The sequence below is a fragment of the Anabrus simplex genome, chromosome 3 (genome assembly GCF_040414725.1).
Source record: "Anabrus simplex isolate iqAnaSimp1 chromosome 3, ASM4041472v1, whole genome shotgun sequence".
Taxonomy (NCBI): domain Eukaryota; kingdom Metazoa; phylum Arthropoda; class Insecta; order Orthoptera; family Tettigoniidae; genus Anabrus; species Anabrus simplex.
Window position 1 is genome coordinate 308,379,823 of NC_090267.1, and position 21,155 is coordinate 308,400,977.

Here is a 21,155-nt window from a genome sequence, read left to right on the forward strand (position 1 = left end):
ATATTGCTTAAAGGGATTTCAAGATTTTCTGTCAACTCCGATAACGACGTCATATCGTTTTTAAGTATTCTTCTTGAATTCCAAGATCACGCTTTGGTGTTTGCCCTTTCGCACTCTCAAATTTTATAAATAATCTATTCCTACACCGTTGGTGTCTTATCAGATAAAATAGTTAAAACTATATCGGAAAGAAGTTCCATTGAAATTTTCCATGCTCACTTGCTGGCTAACTTTATCCTTTCGAGAGCCTTGTCATTAATTCTGAAATAATATTTTAAGAGTTCAGAGGCTAGATGGAAATCTACCAATCAGATGCTTGGAAATATGTTCTCCGGCCAATTAAAACCGGCGATGTGTACAGGAATCCAGCCTATCAGCAAAGTATTCTGGAAGTTTGCCTTTACGGAACTATAAAAGGAGGACACTTTAGGGCCGCCTTGTTTGAACTGCTCCAATGCTCGGAAGTGCGACTTTTTTTTGTTTTTGTTTTTTTTTTTGCTAGGGGCTTTACGTCGCACCGACACAGATAGGTCTTATGGCGACGATGGGATAGGAAAGACCTAGGAGTTGGAAGGAAGCGGCCGTGGCCTTAATTAAGGTACAGCCCCAGCATTTGCCTGGTGTGAAAATGGGAAACCACGGAAAACCATTTTCAGGGCTGCCGATAGTGGGATTCGAACCTACTATCTCCCGGATGCAAGCTCACAGCCGCGCGCCTCTACGCGGAAGTGCGACTTGACGGAAACCTGGGGGACAGGGGCGCGGCCTGCTTGAAGAACATCCAGCGATGCAAGGTAATGGCAGAATTTACCTAGACATGTGATAGCGCCTGGGGGTAGTGAAGGGGTATATTTAGGCCGTTTTTCTTTGAATGTAATTTTCTAATCTGGTGGTTTAAATGTAGGATTTTCGGCGAAGTCCGGGGATCCTGTTTATATTCGCTACTGAGAAATATGTAATGTAAGGGAACGAAGAGTGATGACCCTTTCGGGTGGGCGACGAGGAGGGCAATGAGAAAAATAATCAAAAACAGTGTCGAATCCATAGTTTTCGAGGTCGCTGAGATGAACAGTAACACATCGGAATTCCTGAGGACCAGGTTCAGCTCCTTTTAGGCGGGGGTCGACGGGGGAGTGAGATATAAAAATAAGAAAGTAGTGTCGAATCCATAGTTTTCGGGGTTGCTGACAAGGGGAGGTCACGATGTCCGCATCACTAATTTTGTTCGATCTTTGTAGGTTGGTAGTACTACATCACAAAAACACACTGGCAAAGTAGTAGCGCGCAACTCTCAAAACTTTCCGAAAAAATCTATTTTGAAAATGTCGAAAAAAGTTATCGAGAGGTTTAGCATGCCAGGAACCATCAAGCGAGAGATTGTGGCGCGGTGGTCGAGTGGTTAAGGCTCTCCACTTCAGTTATGAAGAACGCGAGTTCGAGTCACGCTCGTCTGACCTTTTTTTTTTCTGACATCCCCTTTTTCCTCGTGTTGCGAATGAGAGCAGCAGTTAATCACTGTCTGACGGCATTGTGTCGTGTAACGGTTGTGTGCGATGTAACCAGGCGTGCTCATGATTAAGTTCGATCGGCATGGAGATCTCGCATGTTGAATTATGTTCGAACGAAAGTGTTCTTGAATGTTAAGCTACGCAAAGTGCAAACGAGTTTCCGGGAGAGCAAGCAATAAATAAACAGTTGAAAAGGGCCATGACTTACGTCGAGGACCTTCTTTATACAAATCGCTTACTGGATCCCGACGACTCTGCAGAGATTACAGAAGAGGCCGAATTATTGGGAAAAAAAATGTTTAAATCTATTTTGACAGTAATAGAAGAAAATAAATTTGTAACAGATTAAAAAAGGGGGAAAAGAGGGGTAAAAAGCTGGTAGCAGCGTGACTCGAACTCGCCATCTTCATAACTGAAGAGGAGAACCTTAACCACTCGACCACCGCGCCACAGTCTCTCGCTTGATGGTACCTGGAATGCTAAACTTCTCTTAACTTTTTTCGACATTTTCAAAATAGCTTTTATCGAAAATGTTTGAGAGTTGCGCGCTACTACTCCGCCAGTGTGTTTATGTGATGTAGTACTACCAACCTACAAAGTTTGAACAAAATCGTTGATGCGGACATTGTGACCTTCCCTTGAGAGATGAATGGTAACACTCCAGATTTTTAAAGTCCAAGTTCAGCCCTCCTCTGGGTGGAGGGAGACGGAGGAGTGAGGCTCGAAATTAATCCCAAATAGTGTCGAATCCATACTTTTCGGGGTCGCTGAGATGAATAGTAAGACTCCGGACATTTTAAAGTCGAAGTTCAGCCCCATTTAGGGTGGGAGCGAGGGGGGTGAGACAAAAATAATCGAAAATAGAGTCGAATCCATAGTTTTCGGGGTCACGGAGATGAATAGTAACACTCCGGATTTTTTTCAAGTCCAAGTTTTTTTTTTGCTAGTTGCTTTACGTCGCACCGACACAGACAGGTCTTAGGGCGACGATGGAACAGGGAAGGGCTAGGAGTGGGAAGGAAGCGGCCGTGGCCTTAATTAAGGTACAGCCACAGCATTTGCCTGGTGTGAAAATGGGAAACCACGGAAAACCATTTTCAGGGCTGCCGACAGTGGGGTTCGAACCTACTATCTCCCGAATACTGGATACTGGCCGCACTTAAGCGACTGCAGCTATAGAGCTCGGTAAGTCCAAGTTCAGCTCTCCTCTGGGTGGAGAGAGACGGGGGAGTTAGACGTACAAATAAACGAAAATAGTGTCGAATCCGTAGTTTTCGGGGTCACTAAGATGAATAGTAACACTCCGGATTTTTTAAAAGTCTAAGTTCAGCTCCCTTTACCTTGGGGGGCGCGGGGGAGTGAGACATAAAAATAATCGAAAATAGTGTCGATCCATAGTTTTCAGGGTCGCTGAGATGAATAGTGACACCCTGGACAATTTTAACTCCATGTTGAGCCTCCTTGGCATAGGGGTGAGAAAGAAAATGTCCAAAATGACCGAGATAATGGACGTATGTGTGTGTTCCAGCATAGCTCTCAACCGAAGTTGGTACACATGTGACTTACTATCTGAAAAAAATACTGTAAGGGTAAGAGACCCCTAGCACCCCTAGAGTAGGGGTGAAAGTAATCGATAACGAACGGTATTTGTGTCGAATCCATAGTTTTCGGGGTAGTTGAGATGAACTGTGACATTCTGGAAGCCGTTAAGTCGAAGTACAGCCCCTATGGGCATGGTGATGAGAAGGGGTGAAAAAAGAAACGTCCAAATTTAGTAATAATATTGATGTTCATGGATGTGTGTATGTTCCAGCACAGCTCTCAACCGAAGTTGGTACACATGTGACTTACTATCTGGAAACAATACTGTGCGGGTATCAAGCATCGAGCAACCCGAGGCGAGGGGGATGAAATGTAAAAATAATCGAAAATCTATATTAATGTCGATTCCATATTTTTCGGGGTCACCGAGATGAACTGTGGCGTTCTGGATGCCGTGTAAGTCCTGCTTCAGCCCTAATTAGGACTGGAGGTTGAGAAAGGTTATGGATGTGTATGTTCCAGCATAACTCTCAACCAAACATGGTACACTCGTGAGTTCTATCTAGAAAAAGCATTTTAGGTGTAAGACACCCCTATGATTCATAGCGGCGGGGTTGAGGAGTGGGTAAGTAACTCGTGTCCTCATCCTGAGGTGGGGCAGCTCTTTTCCGGCACACCCCCATTGGAGGTGAGCTGCGTGTACCATTTCAACCACATACCAGCCCTCCTGCCATTCTTAAATTTCTGGCAGTACCGAGAATCGAACCCGGGCCCCCGAGGACGGCAGCTAATAACGCTAACCGTTACGCTACGGAGGCGGGCTGAGGAGTGGATGACCTGTAAAAATAATCGAAAAATGACCAATATTAGTGTTGAATTCATAGTTTTTTCGGTTGCTGATATGTATAGAAGCATTATGGACGCCGTTTAAGTTCAAGATGAGTCTCCATTGGTATGGGGGTTCAGACAAAATGAAAAAAGAATGCCCAATAATATCGGAATTATGGATATATGTTTGTGTGTTCCAGCTTAGCACTCAACCAAACCTGCTACACATATGACTTAATATCTGAAAGAAAACGAAAAAAATACTCTGGGGGTAAGACACTCCGAACTGCCCTTGGGGTTGGGGGATGACATCAAAAATAGTCGAAAACGACATATATTAGTGTCGAATCCATAGTTTTCGGGATCGCTGAGATGAATTCTGAGGATCTCGATGCCCTCGAAATCCACGTTCAACCTCCATGGCATGGGGGTTCAGAAGCTTTGAAAAATAAAGAAAAAAAATACTTATATACTGTAAGTGTTGAATCCTAATTTTCGGTTTCGCTAGGCTGATTAGTGACTGTTCCAGTGAGAGTTGGAATAATGTACATCATATCTATAGCGCAGCACGTAAATATATATAGTTATAACATGACGAATATAAGACCAAGTGTGAGGACTCTGCCATTATAGCATGGTAGTTTGTGGTCCCGCCACTGCAAGCACTGCAAACGATTATATCCAACACGTGCACCTGTGGTTCCGGCAAGCCGGGTACAGAAAAGTGTGGGAGACGTTACAGTGCAAGACTTTTTTCACCACCGAAGGATAGAAATCAACTTGAAAATGGGACAGAGCTATTCCACGGAAGGATACTGAGTTAACGCGTAATAGCAGAATTTGTCGTGTTCATTTCTCTGATGATTTGATAACAAAATCAGATCATTTTATTGTGAATGGTTATTTATTATTTATTTATCGTATGATGTGCACAGATAGATTATATAAATAAGTATACAATATATACACAATATATACAAGCAGAAGCCTATAGTTCCAAATCAAGTCCATTGATCCATTTTAAGGCCTCCTCAGTTGCGTTGTGTATGTCCTCCAAAGGACCTTGAAATGCTCTCTGTGGACACTCGGCAATTACGTGGTGGATGGTCTGTGAGGTAGCTCCACAATCACACCCAGAAGACTTCTGCCAGCCCCATTTATAAAGAGTATAGCCGCATCTTCCTTGATTGACTCTTATACTGTTTAGAGTCCTCCATTGACGCCTGGGTAGATGGAATCCGGGAGGTTGAACATGAGGTAGAGTCACAAGATGTTGATTGGGAACAGAAGACTGCTGCCATTGGTGTAACCAGGCGTTCGTGATGGAGAACCCAGATTCTTCCAGTGTAAGTCCAGTGCGCCAGGATGGAGATCTAGACTTAAGTCGTGGAGGGGCAGGTTACTGTTGCCAATGAGATTTGTAAGCTTGACACAGGGGATGGCAGAGATACGTTTTAGCAGGAGCCCTTCTCGCCAAACAGTATCATAGGCTGCTGATAAGTCTAAGAAGACAGCCATACTAATCTTCCGATTCTCAAATCCATTTTCAATATGAGAGGTCAATGCAAACATTTGGTCAGCGCAATTTCTTCCAGGTCTGAAGCCAGCTTGTTCTGTGGGAAGGAGATTGTTGATGGTTTCTTAGATCCTATTGTATTTTAGTCTTTCCAGGAGCTTTAGAGTAACACTTAGCAGTGCAATGGGTCTGTAGCTTTCCACTCTCAGAGGGTCCTTGTTGGGTTTCAAGATCGATATTACTTTGGTCTTCTTGAATAGTGAAGGAAGGTTACTGTTGTAACCAAGGTTGAAGTTCACAAATCACAACTTTTATTGCTTCACTTTATGATATTTACACAAATAACTGAAATTTATTTTGAAGCAAAAAGGAATATTGAATCTTGAGAAAAGTCTGTCCTTATACAATATGTACAGGTTTGCAGTCTTTATATACACTTCTATCTCGAAAAGATAGTATTTCTGAATTGACACTTTGATAGTCGAGAACTATCTGGCACACTAACATAAATGTTATGAGAGTCCTTGTTTGTTGAAGTGCCTGAATTCCTAAAAAGCAAGTTCAATTGATTGAAGAAATTCCACCTAGCGAAACTAAGGGAGCTTGCATAAGTTAGGGAATGAAAATGGCTTGTAAAAGAATTACGGAACATAGGCAGCGGAAACAGGTAAGGGAGCGGTGACCAGAGGTGAAACCTCGTACTGCCAGAAATTCAGTCCACCTGGTCGAAGCACATTTTCAAGAGGAGTAGCCTCCGTGCTCGACGTAGGGTGTATTCTGGAGCTGGACACCGGGGCGAGTGGGCAAGTGAGCAGACAGGGAGCGCCATTTATAGTACACTCGATGGTCAGGCACGCGCACTGAGGGCTGCGCGTCGAAGCTAGCAGAATGAAACACAGGCGCGCGTGCAGCTGGCAGGCGGAGCGAGAATGGAGCGCCGGACATACAACAGTTACCTGTCTCCAAAATATTGGAGAAGAATTTGGTGAGCCAAGTGATTGTAGCAGGTCCAAGATGTTGCAGGAATTCAGGATAGATACCGTCTATACCTGCTGCTTTCCCGGATTCTATGTTCTTGATGCCTTCTAGGGTTTCCTCCCTTGTGAAAGGACAAGAGAATTGGGATGATTGTTGTTTTGCTAATTGCTTTTTATGTTTCAGTGCTGACCGGATTTCCCTTACAACTTGATTATCTCTATTGATCTTTGAGATAGAGATCATGTGTTTGGCTAGATCATTAATGTTAACACTCATATTCTGTCTACCAGCTGGCTTTGATGAGTCAAGCTTTCTAATGAGAGACCAGGCCTTTCTACTTGAGTGGGTAAAATCAAGAGATGACACAGTGTCGTTCCAAATTTGTTTTCTATTGTCATTCAGCGATCGAATAAGTTTTGTGGCTGTTTCATTGTTGCCATTTTCCTCAAATTCCTTAAGAAGGCTCTCACTCTCTGCAGTCCATCCAGGACTATATTCTTTACGGCATCCTCTTGGAATGCAGCGCCGAGCAGTACCTTTTATAACTCCAACAAATCTGTCATATTTATTAAAGGTTGGCTTAATCCATCTTATATTTGCATCAGTTTGTTCTTTAAATTTTTTCCAATTAGCTTTTTTTAAAGTTCCATCTATGTTTCGGATAAGATCGAATGACAAGAATATATATGCCAATTTGGAGTATGACAGGCCGGTGTTGACTATGAGGGAAACTGTTGAGAACTGAGCGAAGTATCTGGTTTGGAGAGTTTGGGGATTGGGTTATGAAGGAAAGATCTGGAGTGTATTCCTTACCCCATCGCGCGGAGAAGAAGGTTCCTTTTTCTTTAGCATCATAGATTAGTTTAAGATTTTCCATGTCCATCCAGTCAACAATTGCCTCCCCATTTAGATCTTTTTGTTGATAGCCCCAACATGTGTGATGACTGTTGAAGTCTCCTATGATTACGGTTGGGTGTTGTAAGGATGGTAGAGGAGGAGTGGGCCACGTTGTGTTTGGTGGCTTATATACGTTCATTACTGTTAGATTATTGATTTTAATTGTGACGGTGAAAATGTCATCACTTGAGCTACAGTCGACTACTGCGTAGTTAATAATATTGTTTCTCACATAGGTAGCTAAGCCATACATCTCGTGATTATTGTGAGCCACTAATTTGAAGCCTGGGATCTTGCCTCTTGTTCTTAGTTGCATATGAGTTTCTTGTAGCGCAATGACATCGATCTGTTGACCTTTCAGAATTTTAGCTAGACACTCGCATTTTGCTCTGCTGATGCCTTCGATGTTAAGATGGCATATTCGAATTGAAGGTCCGATTTTTCGGCTATAGGCTTCCGGGTCCTGATAAGGACCGATTTCTTCATTACTCTGTGCATTATGACCGAGAGGTCTTTTCAGACAGTTCGATCGCATCTCTTCGCCGTTGCTTTCTTAGCACCACCCGGGGGACACGTGTAGGGTAAATTAAGGTTTCACCTGCGGACGTGAAAAAGTAGATATCTCTCGTGTGAGATGGAAATTACGTCCTGGAGCAGTACCTTTCAAGTCCCGTAAAACTCCCAACGGGAAAAAGAGCCTAGGCACCATCAGGGAAAGAAGAAAGAAGATTGAAGACGGAAGTGCAGAGGCAAATGGGGAATTAAAAGGTCAGTCTAATGTTGATCAAAATTCGGGTCATTCTAGTGTACTTTCTGATGCCGAAAAGACAAGTATTATCGCTCAAAAGGCGCCTGAAAAATATTAATAGAAATTTAATTTCAACTAGATCCAGTCTGAACTCAGCAAAATCGAGAATTAATTTGCTGGAGAAGCAGGTCAGAAATACACAGGCATTTAATTATAGAGATAACAAACACCTTAAGCAAGGAGGAAAATGTGATAATCGACACCATGCTTAAGAAATGCTGGGTGAAATCTTCTAATGGAATGAGGTACAACAATGAATTCATTTTAGAGAGTTTATTGTTGAGAATAAAATCACCGAAAGGATTCCATAGACAAACTTTCAGTGATCCTTCAGGAGCTGGCTGTTGCCTTCAACACAGGGGCGCCCATACCCGGGGGCAAGGTGGGGCCGCCCCCCCCCCCCTCCCTAGCTCTCAGGGAAAGGCAAAAATCTAGTCTAGTCAGGTGTTTTCCTTTCAAGAAAATGATTTAAAAGTCAGTATTACGTAGAAGCGGTAGTAGCGTTCCCCACCAACAGGCAGGGAACACCGTGGGTTATTCTAACACAGAATACAAGTCGCCATTTATCTTCCAAAATATTAAAAATACTACGTAGCCCCAGGTCTGCCCCCCCCCCCCCCCCTACAAACTGTCATATGGGCGCTGATGCTTCAACATGCTGTGGATATAATCCCCAGACTTGTTTAACATTACCTGTTAGCTGAAGTGCTTTTTTTTTTTTTTTTTTTTTTTTTTTTTTTTTTTTTTTTTTTTTTTTTTCTTAGAACGAAGGAAATCCGGCGAGATTTTCAATCTCGAACATCCGCCAAATCTTCACGCAAGTCCAGTAACCGACAAATTGACTTGGTAAGTAAATAGTTCATGGGTGTTTGTTTTAATATGCTGGGAGTTATGTTCTATTTATCTGTATATGTACACTCCAGTAACCTGTGCTTTCCGCAACATGTGATGAAGGCCGTAGCTCTTATATCTTATTTCCTGTATTTTCCCATTGTACTTTGCCGTGGCATTTTAATTGTAATCTCTCATTGTTTTTTAAAAAACAGTGTAGGCCTATATACGTTACAGTTACGGAGTAATACGTTTCCTCTGGCATCATTCCTAAGACCAGCTGATCGGTACTGTGGAGCTCAAGGTCTATATGCACAGGTCAGGACACGAATGTTACTTATGGAGCCGCCATTTAGGGACTCAATGCGAGCGATCCCTGCAGATTTCCGTGTTGCATATAGGCGAGTATCGGTTTAAAAAAATATATTTAAGAACACAAAAGCTGTTAAAATCAGTTTTATTGCTTCGGACTACATTTAATTACAGTAATAGCTTTCCTATAACCCGTGAATTGTGTATAATGATATATATTTTGCCTCCTATAAGAACTCGGGTTTCGTAAATTGTGAAAAGTTGCAATGGAATTAAAACCAAACTATATGACAAAATTATCATATTTTGAGCTAGTAGACCTAATTTAGGGTACAGACGTTGTGTTCGCCTTCGTAGCGTAACGGTTAGTGTTATTAGATGCCGTCCTCGGGGCCCGGGTTCTGCCAGAAATTTAAGAATGGCAGGAGGGCTGGTATGTGGTTGAAACTGTATATACAGCTTACCTCCAATGGCGGTCTGCTTGAAAAAAAGGAGCTGAACAACCTCGGGTGAGGACGTGAGTTATTATTATAATAGTGTGATATGAATTTTAAATAATAATTTATTATTATTATTACTATTATTATTATTATTAAATAAGTTATGCAAATTTTACATTAATATTATAAAGAAAACCATGTCTAAATATTAAAGAATCTGATGTGTCATTGATTTACGTACATGAATTTACAAAATTATTACAATTACTACAATAGTCCGCCTCTGTGGTGTACTGTTACTGTGATTAGCTGCCATCCCCGGAGGCCCGCGTTCGATTCCCTGCTCTGCCACGAAATTTAAAAAGTGGAACGACGTTTGGAACGGGGTCCACTCAGTCTCGGGAGCTCAAATGAGTAGAGGGGGTTCAATTCCCACCTCAGCCTTCTTCGAAGTGGTTTTCCGTGGTTTCCCACTTCTCCTCCAGGCAAATGCCGGAATGTTACCTTATTTAAAGGCCACGACCGCTTCCTTTCCTCTTTCTTGTATATCGCTTCCCATTTTCCCATTCCCCACACGGCTCCTGTTCAGCATAGCAGGTGAGGTCGCCTGAACGAGTCCTGGTTTTCCTCCCCAATTGTATTCTCTGACCCAATGTCTCACGCTCCAGGACACTGCCCTTGAGGCTGTAGAGGTGGGACCCTCGCTGAGTCCGAAAGAAAAGCCAACCCTGGACGGTAAACGGATTAAGAAAGAAAAAGATTACAATAAATTACCATTCTAATAAACTGACAAACCCAATTTTATTACAAGCATTGAAGGCAGCCTTCTTTCGTTCGAGGCCTTCCTGACACACGAGAAGATTTCGGGGGATTAGGGATGGTATTTCATTTTAGCAGCTTCCTTCCATCTGCTCTCTTTACTTCAAATTGACATTCCTCAAAACGAAGCTGCAGGAAAAGATTATAATCAACATATGGTCAGTGGGAAATACTTCTATAGACAAGCTTTTTTACAAAAGCAAATAGAATAAACTTGGTGATAATTACTTCATTTTCTCCAGCAAAATTTATACTAACCTCACACAGCTGTGAATGTTCTGTTGGCTGCCATTTACGACGTCGGCAATTCTGCACCCATTTTCCCCTCCTATTCTTATCTTTCGGCAATCTAAATAATCTAGTCCCTTTAGATGAGTGACTTTTACAACCTGGAGAGGCATAATAACCAATTATAACTGTAATCCCATTACATAGGCTAACACGCAGACAACAGCAAGTATTAGTAGGGAATTTTGGTCCCGAAATGGCTGCAGTCGCAAAGAATTCTGGGAGCGTGACCAGATCTGTGTATATCTTAGAGCGATCGAAGGTGTATATATACCTTGGTGGAGCTTGCCCAGTCGAGGAGGGGTGGCCATGGCTCTACCGTGGCTCTACGCCTCTGCATTCGGGAGACGGGACAGAGCTGGACCTCACGACTGGCCCCAACCGTCGGCTGTCTTAAGAATGGTTTTCCATCCTCCTGCACTAAGAAGAATGCCGGGACAGTTCCTACTATAGGCCACGGCCGCCAACCCCCTTACCTTCTCCGAGCATCTCCTTCACCGTAACAAATCTCCCGGCCTGAGAGTCGGCGTCACCGTCTAAGAGGCCCGTCTCCCCCTTCAGAGGAGTAATGAAAATATTTAGTAGTAGTAGTAGTAGTAGTAGCCCAGTCTAAGGCTGCCTGGCAGGGCGCGCTTGAACTTAAGACTCCTCAGCTCCTCACTCCTCACACCTGTTCTTATATTCGTCATGGTTATAACTTACTTTCATTACTTATTTGAAAGAGTCAGCTACTTCCCAGACAATCCCAGCTGTCACAAGGACAACGTGACAGCGAAACTACACGATCTCAAAATAAATTTAAACACACAAGAATAACTCTAAATCTACAAACGAATTCGTAAAATATCAACCGTCACAATAAAGAAATCTACAAAAAAGCATTTCAAATATTTAATACAAATCTTAAAATTGAACATTCAAAGGAATTACTCGAGCACAGCCAGGTACTACAGTTAGTAATAATTTTAAAATAACCATCCTTACGCTACTGTTACAGTTTACATTTTCGTCACTTTTATCAATACTGTATTTGCAGGTATTGTAAGATAACGACTACTTACCTTATTAAATATTTCTCGAAGTTTGACACGGTCTGCTCGCTTAATGTATCCATCGCTCTGCAAGAACAAAAACAAAAAAATGGAATTAAAACACAGGTATCATAATACTTCAAAACGTCTCTTCAAAATATATACAGCTTCGGTTCACCATTTTACAATCAGAATTCTCGACCTGTTAACAATAGAGGAAACGGAACAAGGTAAAATGTGTTGCTACGTAAATCAACACATATTTCGTCGCAAAGATGGCCGCAGTAAGAGCAGAAGTGGAGCGTAAAGATCTAAATATATCAAATTATACACTTCCTCAGTGTATGTTTCGAAGTTCAAAGTATGTGGATGTGGATGTTAAGCTTATAATACCGTGCGCCACCATGTTTCATAGGTGTCGAAACAAGCACAGCAGTTCACGTGGAGATGGAGGGTAAGAAAAGTAGAGGGAGACAAGAATCGGTTTTACTGATTTGAAAATCAAATGCGTAATAGGTGCTTACTTCATTCTTACAGAGGTTTAAGACCGAATACTGAAAGGCATAACATTCTATAATGACGTTCGTTCGTTCGTTTTGTTATAGGGCCTACAGGGTGAATACAAAATACTTTTTTCGAAGACAAGGGAGTAATAGACTCCGTCAAAACATGCTGAAATAAGATAGTAACTAATACCCTCTCCAGCAATGTTTCCACACTTCAGAATTTAATGGAACAAGTATTATTTCCGTGCGTTACGCCTCTATTAGGAACGGCCGGGTTGCCTCATAAAAGACGCTAGAAGTGCCATCCTTTACAACAAGGGACTTCATAAACACCATTAGGATTTTCTGCACACCAATAGTAACAGTTCTGACTGTTCACACGACCATGAAGATGAAATCAGGCCTCATCCTAAAAGAACACAAGCTGTGGGTCGAATAAACGATCATTCAATGATGCAAGATACCACTCACAATATCTCATTCTTGTGGCTGGATCAGCAGGTTTTAAACAATGAGCCCGTGTAAACCTGTACGGTTTGATGTATAACAGTTTTGTAGCTTTGTATGAAGAAGAAACCAACTCCTACTTGCTGTGTTAATTTTGTGAGTGATTTATTCGGTGACCGTTCAAGATTCGCACCAATGTCATTTAGCTTTTCCTCTGTTAAAACTGTTCGTGTGCGCGCATGCTTTTTACTGAGCATTGAGCCAGTAGTTCCAAATGTATTTACAATTACGTGAATCTGTGCTCATGAAGGTGGCACTTCTCCAGGAAATTGCTGAACAAATGCATCGCGTACCCGTTGAGCCGACTCGTACTTAAATAAATTAACTTTTACATACGAAGATACTGTGTTGCAATGATAATTGTCTCACCATGTTAACAGCTGAAATTCAGACTGGCTATTGATGCTAGGTCGAACACGTGCACGCTCCTTGCAAGGTCAAGAACTATGCCTCCCGTACAGCTGCTTAGGTCCCGGAGAGTAAAAACGCCGCTGGACGGTCTGAGTTTAAGAGAGAGAAAGTGTAAAATGGTTAGCTCTATGCCCGGCTGCAAGAATTACCTTTGTACTCAGTTTTAGTGTAAGCTGAGTAAACGTCCCAGTCCATAATGGAAATCTCATTTCCAATTCTTTCAACGGGGAAAAGCCTAAAATCCATATTTAATTACTTTGAGAACTGTATAACATGAAATGAAACCGACCTGCGGGTGGATACAGCAGAATACATCTAGTGTACCCACTGTCTGTCGTAAGGGCTGGTTTACACGGGTAGAGTAGCGAGGCGAGTAGAGTAGATAGTAGAGTAGCCACGTTACTCTACTCTACCACTGTATGGTAGAGTTGACACTTGTATCGTTCATACGGGAGTAGAGTCATACAGTAGAGTAGAGTAGTAGCTTCATGTCAAGACGCAAGCACATCGTAACTAAGAGTTTAAAGACATTTGCATTTACGGCCCAGGTGTAGAGATTAAGTTTCAAGACCTGACATTGTACTGTAAACAATAATTATTTTGGATATTCCAAACAAAATATGAAAATTATTCTATTTGTTGTGGACATTTCTGTTATTGCTTAAAATTAATGGCATTGTCAAGTGATACGGCGGAAAGGAACTCGCCACTCGCCACTCCGGCTCAGGAACACCTCTGCGGAGGTTCGGACCTGCCTTCGGGCAGTATAACCCTTACCTATCAAGTGAAACGAGGTAGAAGATCCCTATGTATGTTATTAATATGATTAAAGTACACATCCTGCATCATTGTCTAACTTAAACACGTCGAGACACATGATGAACACGCTGTGTAACACAAACTTGAGAAACCTTCATCTAAAGGGACAATCCAGCTGACACTTGTTTATATTTGTTGTTGCATCTTCGAAACTATTATAGGTTTAGGTATTTTTTAAATCCTTCTTCCATCGAAAAGAGGGAGGTCTGTACTCCATTATAGGACAATACACCTGCATTTGTTTGACCTCCAAAGGCGCACCTCCCCTTAATATCACTGAGCTATAATGTTACGTTGTGGCTTTTAATATTCTTTCTTTATTAATCTGCTCACCCTCCAGGGTTGATTTTTCCCTCGGACTCAGCGAGGGACCCACCTCTACCGCCTCAAGGGCAGTGTCCAGGAGCATGAGACATTGGATCGGGGGATACAACTGGTGAGGATGACCAGTACCTCGCCCAGACGGTGTCACCTGCTATGCGGAACAGGGGCCCTGGTGGGGGATGGGAAGATTGGAAGGGATAGACAAGGAAGAGGCCGTGACCTTAAGTTAGGTACCGTACCATCCCGGCATTTGCCTGGAGGAGAAGCGGGAAACCACGGAAAACCACTTCCAGGATGGCTGAGGTGGGAATCGAACCCACCTCTATTGAGTTGACCTCCCGAGGCTGAGTGGACCCCGTTCCAGCCCTCGTACTACTTTTCAAATTTCGTGGCAGAGTCGGGAATCGAACCCGGGCCTCCGGGGGTGGCAGCTAATCACACTAACCACACCACAGAGGCGGACGGCTTTCAGTATTACCTTGCAAATTATACTTTACTAAACCACTTAAGAGAGGGAGTGTAGATGTCGGCGGCACCACCTCCAGACTTCTTGGATTTACGAATTTTTGTCAGTCCTTGGTTGTTGGTACATCGTATTTTTAAAAAAATTCTGTTTAAGTTCCATAAAACCAAAACCCTCTTTACCCATTTTCGTAATCAAGTCCTCTTCCGCCGCCCGTCGCATATTTTAGTTTCTGTAAATAATGCTGTTTATGTTCCATAAACACTCTTTTTTCACTGTCAGTTCTACAAATTTGCATGTTTCTTCTTCCGTACACTTGATTTTGCTACCAAATTTCGCTCAATTTACTCAGCGGAATACCGTCAGTACACACATGGAAATAGGCGAATGACGCGCCAACTGAAAAATCGAGCGTCCTCGGCCTTCTCCGCCAGCTCTCGGAGCTCGGTTCCGGTGGAGGGGGTAGGATAGTGGTAGAGTTACTTTACCACAGCAGAAACCCACTCTACTCTACTGCGTACTAGCTACTCTACTCTACTTGCTACTATCCCAGTCGTTTACACGATGCTAGTAGCTCTACTATCCACTCTACTCGCCTCGCTACTCTACCCGTGTAAACCAGCCCTAAGAGATGACTTAAAAAGGGGAAGGGGCGGGCGCTCTCATCTTAGGAGCGTGAGTTACAACCACGGGGGCACCAGCTGAATCTGGCATTGAGTCCACTTCTGCCAGGCTCCTCCCTTTCATCTTTCCAATCCGACTTTCCTTTGTTAACGCTTGTTCTCTCCCAACTCCAATAGCATTAGGTTTGCGATGCCAATAGAGTATTTCATCTCCACGCCTTTCATGGCCTTTCCGTTTCTTTTGCCGATACCTTCGTCCTTAGAAGAGTTTCATCTCTTCCATTCATTCCTCTGGTCAGTGTTAAGAAATGATGATTACCCAGTTGTACTTCCTCTCAAAACAATGTAACTACTACTACTACTACTACCACTAAACCTATTGGCAAAGTATAATTTTAATTGGAATAATAATACCCAAAATAGCTTATTTGAATTTCGTTCATGATGCACCACTCTTCGACATAAAAGAGTAATGTCCCAATATGGTTTATCTTCACAATGACCACGTGCAACTAACGTGACAATCACCACCATGCTATTCAGAGATAACGTAAGCTCACGTGAGAGATACAATATCTTTTCATTAAACGTGCAATTGCCAGATGACGGTAGGAAAAGGCTGCAAAATAACATCTTATCAAAGTTCATCGAAGTGGTATACAATTTTTCATGCGTCATTCTCACATTGTTTAAAGTCAACGATTACAGGAAATTGTGAATGCTACCTTTACATCCCATACCGAGCTGAACAGCTCAGATGAAATAATCAAATAAGTACTTTTAATGAAATAATAATGTTACTGGAAAGAAGCCCCACTAACTAGGTACTTTTCCGGTTTCTGGAGACGCCGATGTGCCGAAATTGTGTCCCGCAGGAATTTCTTTGCGTGCCGGTAATCTGCTTAGACGAAACTAAAGTATTTCAAGCACCTTCAAACACCGCCGGACCGAGCCACAGACTACACAGGTGTTTTTGACGTCATATGATAGTACACTTTGATAGTGATACTGTATCCTCATGTCATCCAAGATGATTTTCTTTCATCGTTGCCGAACCTGCGCCGATTTTCCCGTTCCTGAATGCCGCCCTGCTTTCGTCGCATTATTTCCAGGATCAGTTTGTCATCCGAAGCTGAGTAAACGTCGGATAACTAGTTCATAAGTAGGAGGACATATATGACTGCTGCTATAAGAGGGTAAGAAAAGTGGCGTCTCCGTAAACAAAACAAAAAAGAAACGAAAAACCAATAACATCAGATGAGAAAAGTGGAAGAAGTGTATTCGAACTCAAGAAATAAAAGTCTTGAGAACTAATTAATTACTTGGATGAACCAGTGTATTTAAATTGACTTAGATGATGTCATATGATACGAGAGAATCTGTAATGATTTTAAAGTAAGAGGCAAGGAGTAGGAAAAGTCTAGTCAATCAGTCGGTCTCTTTCGTAAATAATACTTATATCAACGATATTTTTATGGAATTTCAACTATAGGTTTTTAACCTCAATTTCAGAAAAATGTCTGTTTAATTTCCAAAAAAAAAAATATAAGTGAAATGTTTTCTATGTAGTCCTGAAAACATTCTGCGCGCAAATATAAATTAAATCAAGTAAAAATTAATAACCAAACAACAAGTTCATCTCTACGAAATTTCATTTTTTAGTTTTCCACAATCATGTCTTCCATTCGCATGACAGCAGGATAATGTATCTGCACACGGTTGACCGATCGCAGGCACATCTGAGCGGTGACAGCTTGTACTGCACCATCAGCGATAATCTCCAGGTGGCGAAGTCCGAATTCAATTTGCGTCATAGCTGGATCATCCCTCATTAAAATGTCGTGGTTCTCCTTCAGACGTTGCTGAAATGTGTGCCTTTATTGCTCTCCCTAAATGTTCAATTGGGTTCAACATGAAGCTGTAAGGCGCTAGCCGACAAATGTGCAACCCAATGAACTCTTGTTCTTGTAGAATTTCCTCACAACGGGAATGAGCTGCAGCGTTGTCTAAAACAACAATGTCTTCCATTTTGCGTCCATTATTTGCTACTAGTCGTATACAGTGGCTCAAACTCAAGGAGTGGTCTCTCCTGAACGCACCTGGTTTGCGTTGCCAGAATTCTAAACCCGAGAAGAAATGGAACCTACAATATGAAATGAAATGCCGGGAGTGTCCAAGGACATGTTCGGCTCGCCAAGAGCAGGTCTTTTTATTGGACTCCCGTAGGCGACCTGAGCGTCGTGATGAGGATGAAATGGTGATGCAGACGACACATACACCCAGCCCCCGTGAGAGCGAAATTAACCAATGATGGTTAAAATTCCGAACCTCCCGGGAATCGAAACCGGGACCCCTTTAACCAAACGCCAATACGCTAACCATTTAGCCATGGAGCCGGACTACAACGGCGTTTTATCCGCGTCTTTCACGTCCCATACTACTTTTACAGTAAGTTTATTTCATCAATGAAACTACATGCTTCTGTTGGCCAACAAATTCCAGTATTTTTTCTACGTACTGTCTTCTTTTCGTCTTGTTTTCGATTGAATGTACCCCGTCACAATGGTTGTAAACTTTCTTCAGCGTTATTAAAGGTACATCCAGAGTTTTGAACACAGTCTGCTGTGAAACAGTTATGCCTTTCTCTTGTCTTAAAACGTTGGCATAACTTTTTAATGTAAGCTATGAATTTTCAGTTATCCACTGAATAATGGAATCGACATCATCTTCAGACAGTTCAGGATGCCGCTTACCGCCACGTTCTTTTCGTTGGACATTACCTATTTTTGAGCCAGTCATAAGCAGTCTTGTTCTTCACTCCATTAGCTGTAGCCATCTGTTTCCAGTTTTCACCATTTTCTGCAGCATTCAGAATTACAACATTTCTCGGGTACCCTTTGATATTTTCCTCTTCGATGTCGAATAACTTCTCCTCTGTTTTCCATATTGCACAATTATTTTTATTATTATTATTATTATTATTATTATTATTATTATTATTATTACAATTTGCTTTACGTCGCACCGACACACATAGGTCTTATAGCGACGATGGGGCAGGAAAGGACTAGGAGTGGGAAGGAAGCGGCCGTGGCCTTAATTAAGGTACAGCCCCAGCATTTGCCTGGTGTGAAAATAGGAAACTACGGAAAACCATCCTCAGAACTGCCGACAGCGGGGTTCCCACCCACTATATCCCGAATATTGGATAGTGGCCGCACTTAAGCGACTGCAGCTATCGAGCTCGGTATTATTATTATTATTATTATTATTATTATTATTATTATTATTATTATTACTTAAATGTACATGAAACAATATGGAATTGTACGGTCTGCTTACTCGTTTCTAAGAGATATATAGCATTGTTACGCTTCTCAGTACTGAGAATAAAATAATACACTAATACAGTAACGCTTTGTTCGTGTTTTCACATCATATGAGTTGAGCTGTATTTTTTAAAATTAAATTAAATTCATTTAAATTTACTCCCTCTGAAATAGAAGTTAACCTTTCTGAAATTGAGATTACTTTTTAAGAAATTAAAATTACTGTTTCTGAAACTGAGGCTGAAAACCAATAGAACGTTAGACATTCAGAGTTTATAAGCATTTACAAGTCTACACTTGTTATCGTACAGAATTTCATCAAAGTGAGAGAAAACTTATCTCTTTATGGAGTAATAATGATTAACGCTTTACTAATGCAACATTCATTGGCAAAGAAAGATGGTGAGGGTATTGTGTTTGACATATAAAAGGGCGTGGCAGAGTCATGCATACAAGAAAGATAAACATTCTACAAAGTGGCTGATTACATAATACGGCCATGTAAAAGCGAGTACTCAAGTAATATCTAGATAAGACGCCGAGTATTAGCTGTTAATGACTTATACAACATAAAGTCTCAATATGATATAATTATTCTTATCGAAAACCAGATTTACCAGATAAAATATTCTCATTTACAAACATCAAATTTACAAATTGTTACCAAGTACCGAGATTATATGCACTAGTATGAATGTCTTGAAAGAGGAGAACAGAAGAAAACCGTTTTTATAGCATTTTACGCAGGAAACAATCCAATCGCAAGCCTCTTACTTTATGCTAGAAATGGAAGAAATTTTTCGGACTTCTAAAGAGACGAGTAAGACCGGTCTGTTTCAGGACTTACATTAATTACTTCCTTCTTATAATACAGTATGTCAGTAACACGTGTTGTGACAATAGGTGATACTTCAATTGAACAGGTTACAAACAGTGGCCCACCAAAATTCTTCACCTCAATAATACCTTCTGACTAGAAGACAGCGGTATGTCTGGCTGTGGAAGTAATTGCGTCGCTGAATGTAGGTGCTTACGACCTACTATGCATGCAACAGAAAAGGGAATAGTACTATTTTTTTAAATGATATTGCAACCTCTGTGCTAATTATATCACAGGATAAAAATTGTTCGTTCTTTCATGTGCCCCTTATTGTTATTTACGTAGCTGAAAACCACCTATCGCTATCTTCAATTAAAAGATATTTGAGGTGAAAAATGTAGGAGGACCATCCTGTAAGTTAGCAAAGGAAGAATATAATAGATTACGAAATTTACCATACTAGTTTAATTACAATATATGGAGAGCCAAGTTGCACTCAGGAATTTTTTTGGAGGGGTTAGAATTTGCGGGTGGTGGGGAATGCTTCTTCCGAAAACAAGAACTATCGTAACATTTTTGCTTTCGAATAAGTTTTACAGAATGAAAAGTTTGTTTGAAACTGTTTAGAGCAGTACCTTTTACAAGTCTACGGATGAAGTAGAAAGAACAATTCAAAGCGGCCAGGTGGGCAGAGCACGCTTTAACACGTCATGCAGTGCGATACAAAGATTTCTGTCGTGTGTTTAAAAATGGAGGAAACAGTATGTTTCACTGTAAGTATTAAAATATTAAGAGGTTTGATTCCATTTTCTAAAAAATCTTGGAGCGACTCGATAACAAGAAAATATTTGTATATGTTTACTGACATTGATTATTATGGTGCAAAATGTATTAAGAACATAAAAAACAAACAATCCGTATATCTCACCAAAAATAAAATTTCCATTTATGTTTTCAGTAAATTTGTTAACTATATTCATAGAGAAACATTTAAAGATGACACAGATTGTATAGATTAAATTCAATTATTTATTTTTTAAATGCTCGTTTTTATAACATTTCCAATTTATTGTAGGCTATTTCAAAACCCGCATATGCTGTTTAAATCTGTCAAGTTTACTTTTATTTCGGATGGGGTTTGAAGCCCGCTAACTTCCCCCTGGGTACAGCCTTGTGGAGAGCACTACAGATTCCAAACACTCACGTTTCGTTCCATTCATTATACTCACCTTTTTACGGCATATAATAATAATAATAATAATAATAATAATAATAATAATAATAATAATAATAATAATAATAATAATAATAATAATAATAATAATAATAATAAAATCATTAAGGGTACATGTCTGTGAACGACCATAATATTAACTAAGAAATACACATTGCATTGGCCTATCACCACAAGTTTACTTCATAACGACATGAAGTTCACGGTACTACCCGATAGGACCTCTTGGAATATATACAGCTCACAAATATGCGGCGGAGGGGGGACTGTAGAAAGCCTACTTTTTGCTTTGATGAAAGGTAAAACTTACATAAGTTTACA

At 41.1% G+C, this 21,155-nt stretch overlaps 1 protein-coding gene across 3 annotated transcripts in view; it reads right to left on the reverse strand.

Moving 5' to 3' along the window:
- The window catches only part of aralar1 (calcium-binding mitochondrial carrier protein aralar1), a 404,690-nt gene that overhangs the window by 266,026 nt on the left and 117,509 nt on the right, over positions 1 to 21,155 (reverse strand). For all 3 annotated transcript variants that reach the window (XM_067143121.2, XM_067143122.2, XM_067143123.2), the window contains one exon: positions 11,829 to 11,885. In XM_067143121.2, coding sequence (XP_066999222.1) covers positions 11,829 to 11,885 — 57 coding nt within the window. The remainder of the gene's footprint in view (positions 1 to 11,828; positions 11,886 to 21,155) is intronic.